The sequence below is a fragment of the Cyanistes caeruleus genome, chromosome 1 (genome assembly GCF_971803275.1).
Source record: "Cyanistes caeruleus chromosome 1, bCyaCae1.hap1.1, whole genome shotgun sequence".
Lineage (NCBI taxonomy): Eukaryota > Metazoa > Chordata > Aves > Passeriformes > Paridae > Cyanistes > Cyanistes caeruleus.
The window spans coordinates 131,494,765-131,509,233 of NC_141701.1; the positions used below are offsets into that span (position 1 = coordinate 131,494,765).

The 14,469-nt window shown below is 35.2% G+C and overlaps 1 protein-coding gene across 6 annotated transcripts in view; it reads left to right on the forward strand.

Moving 5' to 3' along the window:
- ABCB1 (ATP binding cassette subfamily B member 1) overlaps positions 1 to 11,104 on the forward strand; it is a 49,547-nt gene extending 38,443 nt beyond the window's left edge. For all 6 annotated transcript variants that reach the window (XM_086858724.1, XM_086858732.1, XM_086858740.1 and 3 more), the window contains 8 exons: positions 279 to 482; positions 2,306 to 2,406; positions 3,375 to 3,515; positions 4,631 to 4,787; positions 5,108 to 5,305; positions 7,115 to 7,321; positions 8,250 to 8,396; positions 9,785 to 11,104. In XM_086858724.1, the coding sequence (XP_086714850.1) occupies positions 279 to 482; positions 2,306 to 2,406; positions 3,375 to 3,515; positions 4,631 to 4,787; positions 5,108 to 5,305; positions 7,115 to 7,321; positions 8,250 to 8,396; positions 9,785 to 9,979 (1,350 nt within the window). In that variant the 3' untranslated portion in view covers positions 9,980 to 11,104. The remainder of the gene's footprint in view (positions 1 to 278; positions 483 to 2,305; positions 2,407 to 3,374; positions 3,516 to 4,630; positions 4,788 to 5,107; positions 5,306 to 7,114; positions 7,322 to 8,249; positions 8,397 to 9,784) is intronic.
- The last annotated feature ends 3,365 nt before the right edge of the window (positions 11,105 to 14,469 follow it).

Genomic DNA, 14,469 nt, shown 5'->3' on the forward strand with positions numbered 1-14,469 from the left:
GAGTGTGTGATGAGGGTAACATTTGTTCAGTTTCAAGAGCAGAATTTAGAAATTGCGGAGTATATTTAAGTAATCAGAATATGAGGAAAGAAGAAATAATTATGACCTAGATAATTTTTTACAAAAGCATTTAAGAAATTCCGATTTTGAAAAATAGCAAAACTGAGTTAAGACTTTCTAAGCAGTGTTTTGAGAATCAAGAATTTTCTGGGTGAAAATGCTTTCCTTATTTAAAAAGCAGTTATGTTAGTAAGAAATGTCTTTTTTTCTTTCTCCAGGCAACTGGTGTCAGATTAGCATTAATTGCCCAAAACATAGCCAACCTGGGGACTGGAATTATTATATCATTAATTTATGGCTGGCAGCTGACCCTGTTACTTTTAGCTGTTGTGCCCATCATTGCAGTGGCAGGAATGATTGAAATGAAGATGTTGGCTGGGCATGCTAAGAAAGATAAAAAAGAGCTGGAAGCTGCAGGAAAGGTGGGTCTAGAGAAATGAATCTATTTTTGTGTAATGTGTACAGTCATATTTACCAAAGCATTGTTAATAGATGTATAACTTCTAAATAAAGGACATTTCACAATATTTAAGTTCCAAAGACAGCTAGGTACACTAGCAGACCTACAGAGCATCACCCCTCTTCACAGCAATTCAAGACTTATGTTATTAACCAGTTATTATTTTTGTAGTTGTTAAATATCAGAATGTGCTAAACACAATTCAGGCATACTCTCTTCTTATTCCTTTTCTAGAAATCTTTGTTTTCCTTATAGTGCAACCATCCTCATTTTGACATTCTCTTTTTTTTTTTCCTGTCATCCCTTTTGGCATGCCATCTATCTTATGTTTATTACACTGCTCTTTTTTTTCTCTCCCCTTCTTCGTCTTATTAATGTTTGCAGTGATAACATGTATTATCCACTGGTTTCTGTTTGCCATTCCTTTGTTTCTTGAGTGGAAGAGAAAGATGAGAACTGAAAAGCAAGAAGGCTAGACTCTTGTTTAACAAATTAAATGAAGGCATTTACTGTCAATTCATTCCAAAAATCCTTTTGGGACAGAACAAGTATTTCATCACTTCCCAGATATTGTTTTCTTCAAGGTAAAACTTTTCTAAAATCTCTTTCTATGTCCTACTGTTTTTAAAAGTTGCTGAAAATAAAATAATTTATCTAAGGTCATGCAATTCCTTTCCTTTCAACACTGTACATTTCTCCTGCTTCTCTCTGAGGGATGAGAATTTATTTTATATTGTTTTGTTGTAAGATTTGAAAGAAAATATTTTACAATTCTTGGAATAGACACTAAAGACTTTCTTAATGCAGCATATTGTGAAGAATTAGTGCAGGTGTTACAAATATTTATGATTTTTAACTCAAAACTTAAAAAAAATTCTATTCATAATGATGTGAGTTTTCCTTCTCAAGGCCACGTAAGCAAGCACTGGACATTCAGTTTTCATTTTTTAAAAAATATGGGTTTTTTTCAGTAAAAATAGTGTTCCACCTGGAAAATTTTCTTTCTGCAAAGAGTTGCTGAACTTAGGTTACTAAAAAGCCTTACCTTATGATCTTAATTAAACTAAAATTATATTAAATGTATATTTTAGAAAAATGCATTAAAGCCTTGAGAGTCTTTTCACAGAATCATCAAGGTTGGAAGAGACCTTCAAGGTCATCAAGGCCATCAAGCCAGCACCACCATAATGACCCCTAAACCATATTCCCATATCCATCTCTTGAGCACTTGCAGAGACAGTGACTCCACCAGCTCCCTGGGCAATCTATTTGATTAATTTGATTGATTTAATTTATTTCATCACCCTGACAGTGAATTTTTTTTTATTAGTATCTAATCTGAATCTCCCTTGGTACATTTACGTATACAAATTACTCAACCTGCAGGATAAAAGAAGGTATCAGAGAAAATATTTACTGCCAAGGTCTCAGGCTCTAAGGCACCTAAGTAACCTGGACAGTTTGATTATAGCCCAACCCCAGCAGACTGGAAGTTGAATGCTCATTTTTCATGTGGAGTATCTTCTCTATATTTTTTATTGCTGTCTAATGGTTTTTCACCATTTATTTGCAGAACATTAGAGAGAATTAGAAAATTCTGAGCATTGTAAGAAAATCTCATTGTCCTAAAAAGAAAAATATGAAATGCTTATTTTTATATCAACAGTCTATGATTTTAATAACCAGTATAAAATATAAAATTGTATTCCAACAAAATCTTTTATGAATTTAAAACAAGGAATTGCAACATCCTTAACATTTGATTAAAACATTTTTCTATTGCAGATTGCAACAGAAGCAATAGAAAATATTAGAACTGTTGTTAGCTTGACCCGAGAAAGAAAATTTGAGTCAATGTATGGAGAACATCTGGTGGTACCATACAGGTATAATAAAAATAAGCTAAAAATATCTGTAGTAAATTGCAAACATTTACTTCAACAAAAATAGATTGTTTTTTGTAGTGCATATGATTTAAACTAGAATTTAATTATCTCAGAATTAATGTCAATATTTTATATATTTTTATTGACAAATGCAACCATCACCAGTCAACATTTTTTAAAATTTGTATTAATTAATTTTCTGTTATAATATCAGTATCTTCTACTATGATGTCACTTGGTTTGGAAAAGTGCTGGTTTAAAGTGAGCTTTTGAAGTGTTCTAATACAAATTTCCACCTGATATGTTTTTGATATTTTATTAAAACTTTTTTTTATGTAAATTGAATATTACATCAAGCCATTTTTAAAAAAAAATGTTAGTAAGATTGAAAACACTTGAATCATTACTTACTGGTTTGGGGCTGCAAATAAAGTAATATAAGTCTGTCTGGACTAAATGAAAATTTAAAAGTCTTAAAGTAAACAACTAAATAGATTCTACCAATTAAAGTTTTATTTGTTCCAGAATGGAATGTTTCATTTTCAGACATCTATGAGAAAAGTAAAGGAAATGAAAATATATGTATACAGATATAATGGGAAAGAAGCAGGCATGCCACTAACATATCTACCATAATAAATGAGTGGTTAGAGCACAATGCAGGACATAAAAGATATTACTTGGCTTTTTTCATGTGTTACTGGGTTCATATCTTGCAATTTGCAGAAGAGTTCCTAACCATTATCAGGGTTGACATTGATGGGATTGCTCCAAGACTTTCATCTTTCTGTTGTTCTAGTATGAATAAGAACTTACTGGCCTATGAGAGAGATGTGTTTTTAGTTAGTGTTTCAGTGTGTGTAAACTTTCCATTCCTAAGAGTATCAATTGAAGTAAATTGATTTTTATATACTAGGACTTCAGTATGACTGCACACTTTGATGAAAATATACATTCTTTCTGTACAGAAATTCTGTGAAGAAGGCACATATATTTGGCTTTTGTTTTGCCCTCTCACAAGCAATGATGTTCTTTACCTATGCTGGCTGTTTCCGATTTGGTGCCTATCTCGTGGTAAATGGATACATGGAGTATAAAAGTGTATTTTTGTAAGTACTTCCTTTGCAATCCTTTCTCTGTCTATCCAGAAAAATGATTTATAATTTAAGAGCAATAACTCAATTCAGGGCTATGGAAACAAGTATGATAGACTGAGATCCTACCAGTGTGGGTATCAGTGACCTAAATACCCTAGAACATCAACTGTACTGATTTTTTGTTGCTAACTTAATTAAAGATAGTTAATAGAGCTGACAGAAGATGTTAGAAAGTGTCTGCACCCCTCTGCTAGCTGAACACCTCTAGCCAGCTGAGTGAATTTTTGGTTAGATATATAGGGAGGGTTTGAGCAAAAATTGTATGAGCCCTTCTAGGTTGTTCAAATGCAGAATAAAACAGATCACTTTATGTAGCTCTGAACAAAAAAGAAAAAATTAAAATTAATCTATTTTACTTGGCCTTAAAATATACTAAGAGGCATCATATGTCAAATAGCTGTTCTTGCTGATGGCTTTGTTTCTGTGGCAGTAAGTAATATCTGAACACAGCAGGTTCTTGAACAATTCTAATGTAGCCTATAAATTACATAAAATTCCATAAAATGACATAAAAGTCATCAAAAACCAATAAAAGCATACTTTTCAACCTTTATCAGTATTGAAAACCCTGCAATTTTTTTTTCCAGCAGAGATGTGGTAGAAAGTTAAATCTTTATCGTCACCTTGTTACAGGCTTGATTTCTTCTTTTCATTGATGCCTTAAAAAGTGATCACTAACTCCCAAAGGTCATTGAACCGCAGAGAGGAACCCGCAGTGACGATAGAACAGCATTAGAGTAACAGTGTTGTCATCCATTCACTGCTCTCCTCATAGTCCCAGCTGAAACTTAGTATACTAACCAGAATTAATTACTAAAGAAATTATGCTAATAAGTAATTGAAACACTGAATTTGGAATGCAGGCATGTTTATCTCGTGTCATTAAAGGAGGGTAAAAACAAATTTCTGGAGATAAATTAATAATTAAAGCAATAATAGTTGATTACTACTTTATTCTTTCTAAATTTAGCCCTCTTTTTCCTCTGAGTTAAAGCTGACTGCAGCCACATTTCCACTATCCTTTTCTTCATTGTCTGTTGATATTTTTTTCCTGATTTCTTTTATAGAGTGTTTTCAGCTGTTGTATTTGGTGCAATGGCACTAGGACAAACCAGTTCTTTTGCTCCAGACTATGCCAAAGCCAAGATATCAGCATCCCACTTGTTTCAGCTATTTGAAAGAGTGCCCTCAATAGACAGTTACAGTGAGGAAGGAGACAAACCTGTAAGTAAGCCATGTGTGATGGGTGATACTATTTATTGGTAATATGGACAGCACTCTTCTCACTCTCTTCAAACTGATTCTTCCTCTCCTTCTGATTACATCCTTGTCACAATGCATCCTTGACACATCCTCTGAACACAACATGGACCAAGTTCTCTATTGTGAGTCCAGCTTTTACACATAGAGCCAAAAGGGTATTTGTTTTGAAAATCTATATTGATTTCAGGGAAGGGGGAGGGTTGGGGATACTTCTGCAATTCTATTTTAATCAACTGTAAAATTGTCTTAAAGATGTAACAGTGATAATGTTTTAATTATAGGAAACATTTGAAGGAAACATAACAATCAGAGATGTGGCATTTAACTACCCAAACCGACCAGAGGTCAAAATCCTCCAAGGTTTGAATGTAAAAGTAGAAAAAGGACAAACTCTGGCTCTTGTTGGCAGCAGCGGCTGTGGAAAGAGCACGGTTGTTCAGCTGCTGGAGAGATTTTATGACCCACTTGATGGAGAAATGGTAAGTATTTTTGCAAGAACATGTCAACAGGTTAAGTGAGAGTGTTCTTAATTGGTTTTCTGTGTTGTGATAAGTACAATAGATATTTCTGGGTTTATTTTTTAAGTATTTTTAATGTAAAGATCAGCAGTGACTCATTGGACTCCTTAATTAAATTAGATGCATCTAAGTCCCAGTTTCCAACATTACAATGAATTAATGAATATCTGTGTTATAAAAATATGCCTGATCCACAGTCTCATGATGGCTTTAAATTCAGGGCAAATTTCCTGAGATTTTTATAATAAGAAGAGCTTAAAAACTAATAAATATATGTATCTATATATCTTCTGTATGATTTAGTAATAGAATTTGTCATCTATGTTCTTTAAAAAAAAGTCAACATTGACAAAAGTAATTTTTTTCATAATTTTCACTTGTCAGAAACATCTTTATAAGTATGCTGCTTATCAAGTGATAGATTGCAAATACTTTCAGTAATTTTGGTTTAAAATATATGTAGGGTTTCTTATACTACTTATTCGGTAACTTTACAATTTTTTTCACATAATGGTACTGTTAATTGCTGTTCTTTGATGAAAACATGCTCAGAGGTTTTGTCTTAAACAGAATACATATTTTGGCCTTTATGAGGTGAAAATAAGAAGAATTTTAGAACTTGTCTCTGCAGAGATATTCACAAAACATGAAACAATACTTAAATAAATCCTAGGTGCAATGAAAAAGATTTTTTTATTGAGGTTAAAAGTGCCCAGAAAGGTTCAGTGTATCAAAATGATGTGTAGAAGGAAGCAAGCAGCATAGGCGCCCCAAAAGTGTGTTTAACGAAGTGCAACTTCCTTACCAGTGTTTCTGGCCTTGTGTCCATAAATAACCAACAACTTACTGAAGACAACAACCATTTACTGACGGTGAAACACAGACCTGTGCCATAGAAACCACAAAAGTGTTGGACTAGCTCTCAAGCTGAGTTGCACTGTGAACTGAATGAAAGGGCTTAAAGCAGAAACTGTCACAACAGCTGTTCACAAAAGTTCCCTTATTTAATTGGATTTTAAATCAGGTTCATTCTGACACCTTTTCCTTTGAAGAAAAAGCTATATTGGCTGTTCTAGCACCAGCTGTGGAGTTAGTAGAATGATCTTCTCCAACAGCCATGCGATGAAGGGAGCAATTCTTCAACTACCCAGTTGATCATGTCACCCAACACAGAGCCTGAGCACTGCACTGGGTCACTCTAATGGAGATTTAACAGCCCTTTTAATGTCCTGGTATATGTCTGTCCACGTTAAGGCAACTTGTGTAATTATGAAGCTGATACATAAAAAAAAAATTGAAAAATCTGTTTCATTTATCTAATAGAAAATAATAGCAATTCAGCAGGAAAATTTAGCAGAAATATGAGAGTTGCCAATAAAGAAAACTAGCTGCAAATGACATCTTAAGGAATGCAGAAGTAAATTTCTTCTTTATAGGTGCAAAAGAGAGGAAAATTCTCCTGCTGAAGAAACAATTGAAGGAACTTTACCCAAAGTTCTTTGAAATTGCCTCAGCATATCCTATCTTCCACTGTGTTCAAATTCCTAATTAAGTACTGAAGCAAAGAAAATAACTGAGGCAGCATTCAATTCTATGAATTAGAAAATTTTGGAACATAGACGGGAAGGATGGGAAGGGATTATGTGGGCTTGCAAATGATAGGAGCTGAGGAAAGAGCTGCAATTGCATAACTTCTGTGTATGAATTTACAGTAAATCTCAAATTCATATCTAGCCATGTGACTAAAATTTAAAATGTTTGCTTTCTCAGCTTTTTGATGGCAAAAATGCAAAGGCACTGAATATCCAGTGGCTGAGAGCTCAGATAGGTATTGTCTCACAAGAACCAATCCTGTTTGACTTCACTATTGCTGAAAACATCGCCTATGGAGATAACAGTCGGCAGGTGTCCTTTGAGGAAATTGTTAGAGCAGCAAAAGAAGCCAATATTCATTCCTTCATTGACTCTCTGCCAGATGTAAGTTATTCCCTTTCTTTCCTTCTCAGAACTGGATGTGAACTAAAGTGGCAGGGAAAAAACTGTGTCTGCTTATCATTACCTGGGGTACAATAATTCTCTGAGATGAAAATAAATCTGAAAGATTTTTTAAAATATTTTCCTTACTTAATTGTGTTTACCATACTTATTTTCACTCTGGGAGATTCCATTGTCAGGTGGAGAGTGGAACTTTTAAGATCCCAGGGAAAAAAATCACACAATTATAACTAACTGAGAGCTGGTAGTAAGGAGTGAGGTTTTTAAAGTTTAGCATTTCTTTTTAAGCTCCTGTCTGTCTTAAGCATATGTAAAATATTCTGCTAGACTGATGAGTTTATACTTTCTTCCAGTTATACCTAGCCAGAACTTAAATTTCAAGTATTCCTATGGTCTGAAAATTACTAAAAAATTTTTCACCTTTATGTATCAGACAAACACATAATACCGTAAGACTGAGCTTCTTGGGTCAGGTCTGCCATGCACAAAATCTTGTCCTATGCAGTGACCAGGAAGACATAATTACAAATATTCAGAAAGGGGAAAAATTTGAGCACATTTTCCCTGAATACTCATATCACTTTGTGTGATTTTTCAGAGTTTGAACCCCAGTATTGGCACAGACTTTCACTGACCTTTGGTATTGTGTCATCTGATTGAGAATAACATTGCCATTTCAACCTTAGAGTGGCTTGTTGCTTTGAATTTATTAAACACTCGATGTTATAAAGAAGTCTACTAGTAAAAGAACTGTAGATCTATGGTAGATAGAAATTCTGGTCAGTTGTTTTCAGAAAGCTACTGGTGTGGAATATGCAGATTATGGGAGGCTGGTGTCAAAGTTCAAATGCTTCAGTATACATCCAAACTGATTTTCATTCACAGGCTGAACTTAATATATTTTTTCCAGAAATACAATACCCGTGTAGGAGACAAGGGAACCCAGCTTTCTGGTGGCCAGAAACAACGTATTGCTATTGCCCGAGCTCTTGTACGTAAGCCCCAAATTCTGCTTCTGGATGAAGCTACTTCTGCCTTAGACACAGAAAGTGAAAAGGTAACTTAAGTCTGAGCCTGGAATCTAATTTTTTTTGGTATTACGATTACCATGTTTACTCCCACAGTTTAAAGCCAAAAGCTGGAAATATGGTGTCTTAGGCAAATGATATAATGAGGCAAATAATAGACAAACGTAAATGTCTTACCCCTCCTTGGGGGAAAAAAAATAAGTGTTTTTTACATCTGTATGGCAGTGGGCAGATTGAAGTTGTTATGAAAAATGCATTCTTTAGCCTAGAAGTCTTCAGGTTTCAACTGAGAAAGTTGGTGTCAAAATTGAATTAGGACACACAAACTACGGAAGCCAAAAAGATTGAGGATGCTGCCAGAGAACGTTGTTTGGTTTTTTTTCCCTGTGAAATGTGGCTTTCATAAGTTTTCTTCTTCTCCCGTTGCTCTCTGGTTCTTGCTACATGTTCATGGCTAAAATTAAAATTTCAGGTGAAAATTGATAAAACATTTACTTCTTTTTTAAGCCCAAAGCTGTGATCTTGGTACTACAGAAGTGCAATCTACATGTAGAAGATTAACAGAGAGTTTACAAGATACTTGCTATTAATGAGGCAAATATTATATCATAGATTATAATCTGAAAAGTTGAAATTTTCTACTAAGTTTTGATCAATTGTAGGCATGAAAAAATGAGGTCTAAGGGGAAAATGCCATTAAATGATCCCATGATTTATTATTTTCTTAATTATATGCCAGTTAGGTATTGAAATTTAACCTCTTACTTTATTCTGCATTAATAAACACAAGGAATAAATACAGCAAAGCAGAGATTGTTTTTAATATCTTTCTGCCAGTGATAGCTTTAAGAAAATGTGATTCATAAGACTCCCTGTGAGGTCATGAGAACTATTATGATAACAGTTGTCCCAAGGATATTGACTTGACTTCCATATATAATAAATCAGTCATTAAAGGAAGCTGTGGAGGTCCCCAATTAAACCTCCTCTTCACAGAAAGGCCAATACTGAACTCAAATTTAGATTACTTTATGCTGTGTCTGGTAGAGTACTTGAAAATCTCAAGAAGATTCAGTAGAGATGTTTTTGTCCCTGTACCAATGCTTAATTATCCTTGCAGTGAATCTTTTTTTTTATATCCAGTCAGAACATCTCCTACAATTTAAGACATTTTCTCTTTTTTTCCTGCCATGCATCTCAGTAATGAGCCTGTTTCCTTCTAATTCTCTTAACTATCACACCATTATCCACTCTAATAGTCTGGACTCTGCCAACACAGGCTAATTCTAAATCAAGAAGCTTGAGCAACAGATATTCCTTTTCCTTCACTGTCATATTAGAGTTTACAGATGGCAGTTGAGGGATATCACACAGCAGCTGCCAGAATAGCTCACCTTTTGGTTTGTTCATTGTGCAGATTGTCCAGGAAGCGCTGGATAAAGCTCGAGAAGGTCGTACATGCATTGTCATAGCTCACCGCCTCTCCACCATCCAAAATGCTGACAAGATCGCCGTGGTCCAGAATGGCAAGATCATAGAGCAGGGCACCCATCAGCAGCTTCTGGCTGAAAGAGGTGTCTACTATTCCCTGGTCAATGTTCAAAGTGGGTAATGCAATATTTCAATTAAAGGCAGTACTTATCTCTGAATTGTCACTGTGGCTACTTTTGTCATTGTAATTATTTCAGTATCAACAGTCAGTCTTGATAGTTTTGGTTTTCTTCATTCCTTTCGCAAGTTATACAAAACCAAAAAATACTAAGTAAATGTGTATCAGTTTCTCATTACTAGTTTTCATTATTCAAGACTCTTCTCTATGTGGCCAAAGTGATGCCCATTGCACTCATGAAAGTAGAAGCATGCTAAGCCAAATAAAATTAATATTAGCTTGCTTTGAACTCTTTCAAAAATCACACTGATAGGTGTAAGCAACTTGGAAATATTTTCATGCTCACTAAAAACAGGTCTGCTCTTGTCAGAAAGAAACCTCAAGTCTTACTCTCACTGTGCCTGCATAAGACAGTCCTGGCCTATTAGGCTTGTTACCAATTGTTATGAGAACTTGCAGGTCAGCTGAAGCTTGATGCCTGATGTCTCTTGTTATGATGTGGAGTTTTAGCCTGGGATGTCAGCAAAGGCCTTGAAAACATGGGCACAGGCTGAAAACAAAGGTCCCAGAACTGTAAGTACCTCACTGATGGTTAGTTACTGATCATTGAAGAGTTGCAGCCTTAAGCGATGGGAAAAAACTGCTTGAAATGAAACAGAAATTAAACAGTAGATAAGAAAAAAAGCCAAGACCACAACTGATGGGCAAGACAAGGCATCTGCTGCAGCCTGGGAAAGTACTCTCTGCAAATCTCTCAAAGTCCTAGGAGTCAGAGGTCAAGGACTAAGAGCTTTCTAAAGACTGCAATATTTTATACAAGGTGAAAATACCGGATTTGGACTTGGAGGAGGGGGAAGGAAGGCATCCTTTTCAGTGTTGATGTCCTTGGTTGAAGAGCTCTTGAACTTGAGCACTGCCATGACTGAGACTCTCAAGGACTGTAACCATCGGTGCTGAACCCTTGGCATTGGCTCTGGGCTACTGTATATTATTTACTAATATAAGATGGCTGTTAAGGCTAACTGCTTTGAATATGGAGTAATATTGATTAATAATTATTAATAACTAAACAGTAGAAATGTATTTTGTTAGTATTTATGCAGTAAAGTTTTGGTTTTAAGTTTAAAACTGTTTTGATTAATCAATCGTCCACACTTCCATCATAGCAACTTCTCATTCCCTGAGATTTACACATGTGGTCTGTCTTACCTACACCTAGATAATTATTCATGCAGAACCAGTCTGAAGTAGGCAGATAGGCTTATCAATTATGTTCAACCATTTATTAATTACACTCTACAAAACGTTGATCAATGCAGTCTCATTGTTTTCCTCTTGAATCACCTATTTTCTTTTTGTTTCTGTATTAGATGGCAAATCAGTTTGACTGGAAAATTTGTTTGTTTCCTATTTATGCATTGCTTGATACAATAAGGTTCTTGTCTGTCAATAAGGATATTACTCTGAATAATAATATAAATAAGTTATACTTGCAACTATAAGAATGAAATAGGTAGTCTTTAACATTATAGTCTGAAGATTCAAGTACAAACATACTTAAACTGTTTTTTTTACTAAATCCTGGATGTCAGTATTTTGTTTTTAAACTAGTATTTTTAACTGTTGATGATACCTTTTCTAATTACTGCATTAGTAATAATTGGGTTATCTCCCCAACTCATTTCAAAGATGCTTGATTTACCAGATCAATTTAGCTCTTCATGAAAATCAAGATGTTTCTAGTAAAATATTTACAGTACTATCTGAAAACCAATTTTTAAAATTTTGGCCATATAGTTTAAAATATATTTCAGAAATTCATGTCAAATGCAGAAACTTTCCAAAACAATCTATTTTTCCCCATTCTTTTCTTCTACATTTTTAGAGGAGTATTTGTTGAGACTCATGCAAAAGTTTGTAATAATTACAAATCCGCTACAAATGCTTGAAGAGCTATGCTGCAGCTCACAATTACATCCTTTTCAGAAGGCCATGACAGCTGTATTACTACAATTGAGCTTCCATTCAATACCTCACCATGTAGTTTATAAAGCCAAAAGGACAGACAAAGACACCTCCAAAAACTTGTTCTTCATCATATTCTATTCATACACCTCTAAATTGCAATGCTTTACCCAAAGGAAGGGTTGACTGAACTAGGATAATTCTGCTTTAAGGACCAATATTTTACCACACCTTTCCAAGGGGCTTAGGGGACCTTACTCCTTAGCTCTGCCTTTTCAGTTAGGCTCTGACCATTCTGGTTCCCCTTGATGTCACAAGACACTTGTCTGAGCTCTGAGTCCTCCTTGTTGGAGTAGTTGGCACTTGTCTTTTCCCATAAGCACCCTGAACAAAGGATGATATGTATATGTTGTTGTTCTGAAATAATAGGCCTTTCTTCATCTGTCTTTGAGAGCCTGCGGCAGTTTCAAGCAGTACTCACTGTTTTGAGGGGAGGTAATTTAATGTTTTCCCATACATCTCTTGGACTCTTGACCCATTATCTTTGGAAGGAGTCTTCAGAGAGATGTTAGCATTGACACCACCTTGGCAAACCTAACCACTTTGCAAGCAAACGCCACTGGGTGTGGGGAAACAGAAAGCAAGGACTTAAGTTCAACAGTCTGATAGCCCTCCTGCTGAAAAAACTAATCAAAATAGAATTCTCAGAAGAAAGAGGATTTAGATCTAGAAAGTCATTCTTAGGGTAGATCCTTATCTGGCTGTTAAATACCAGTGTCCTATTGCCCAGCTTTCTCCAGCATATTGATTACTGCAAGGATAAATGGCTGTTCCTTATGCCACAAGTATCTAATTTCTAAACCCTTCTATAATTTCTGACATAGAGTGACAGCATGAGTAAACTCCATCATTCTCCCTTTCCTCAAGAGTTTCTGAAAGAGTATTTCTCACCAACACCGTAGACCACGTACCATGTCCAAAGGAGGACTATACATCAGTTCTGGATCTCCACTAGTCTCCTCTTCAGGCATTCCTTCAAAGTTCTACCTGAACTATCCCACATATTGGGAGAGGTCTGATGGTCTTCCTCCCTAAAACTGAATCCCCATCAATCCTGATTTACAGTTCTTCCTTCTTGCAATTAAATCCTTTGAATCTATTGTCTCTTTCCTGTTGCAATACCTGTCTGTAAAAGCAACCTTTCTGGTAGCTTAATTTCTGTAAGACACTAAATATCTCCTTTAAACACATGTTAATGGGTAATCCTAATAATCATTCATAGCACAAATAGACATAATCTTTTCCTCAAGGTGTATAGTCTATTTGTACCTTCATAACTCTTTGTCCTACTCCTCTCCCTCAAAATCCAGTCTAACCTGTAGGTTTGGTCATTGAAAGGAAACAAGACAGCTTGTAGGAAAGAAGAAACTTGGTATACTGCTTATGAATATAGGGCAAAACCATTCAATTCTTGTGCAGAAAAAGCTACATTGTAGCTGTATTTTTGGACAGCCTAAAAACTGTTATTGTCAAGTACTCGGTCTTCTAGACAAATTGTTTAGAACAATGTAGTTTAATCATAAATTCATTCTGTATTTCCAAGAGAGGATGGTATCATTATTTGAGTTACCTTCAGGCAGTAAATTGAAAGCTGAAAGTAAGAAACAGGACTAGCAGCAACTTCAACTTTTTTGCTGTGGGTTTCATGGACTGTAGACGTATCAAAAATAGAGAACAGGAAGGAAAAGAGCAGAACACACAAGGTCAACTACCTTTAGCAATCCCTGTTACTGAAAGGTGAGTACATTTCATTTTGTCTTTGCATGCTTATTTCTGCATACATTTCATTCTGGGTGTCCTCCATTTAAGAGGGAGATCAGTATCATAACGCTGTTGCTGTAGAGATCTAGCACAGGACTGCATGTAATTCACAGTGAGCATTCAAACCTAGGTCATTTCTCTAAACAAGTCTGTCTTCTGCAGTGTCAACAAAGGTCTGGCCAATGAAGACTGGGGCACATTTCATCCTGTTCTAGAGCTGCTGTCACCAGCAGGTCAGATTAGCAGCAACCTTGTGAGAGAGTGTGAGCATGAGTATCATAAATACCTACATTGTTAATACCTTGGTGTAGAGTAAATGAAACACACCTTGAACGCGTGCTCTACTAAAATTAGCATCTGAGATCCTGCATTACGTAATGTTTTATAAAAGTAGATCCATAAACACTGGCTGCAGCCTTACATTCACCAAGCCAGAGACATTTTTAATGGAAATACTATAAATTGTATGGGGCTGTTTTAAAATGACATTTTAAGTTATTGATATTTTAGATAACTTAAATTTAAATGTTCTGCATGTGTAAACACTGTGTATATAATCTCTGAGCAGAAATGGTATCATTCATTTGCTTAGTAAAGTTGACAAATATGTTAAGAATCTTTTTTGAATACACAAACACTTGTTCTAAGATTAAAAAGCATGCTGCACACACCATATAACAAACAGAAATAGTTTTATTTCTGTGTTA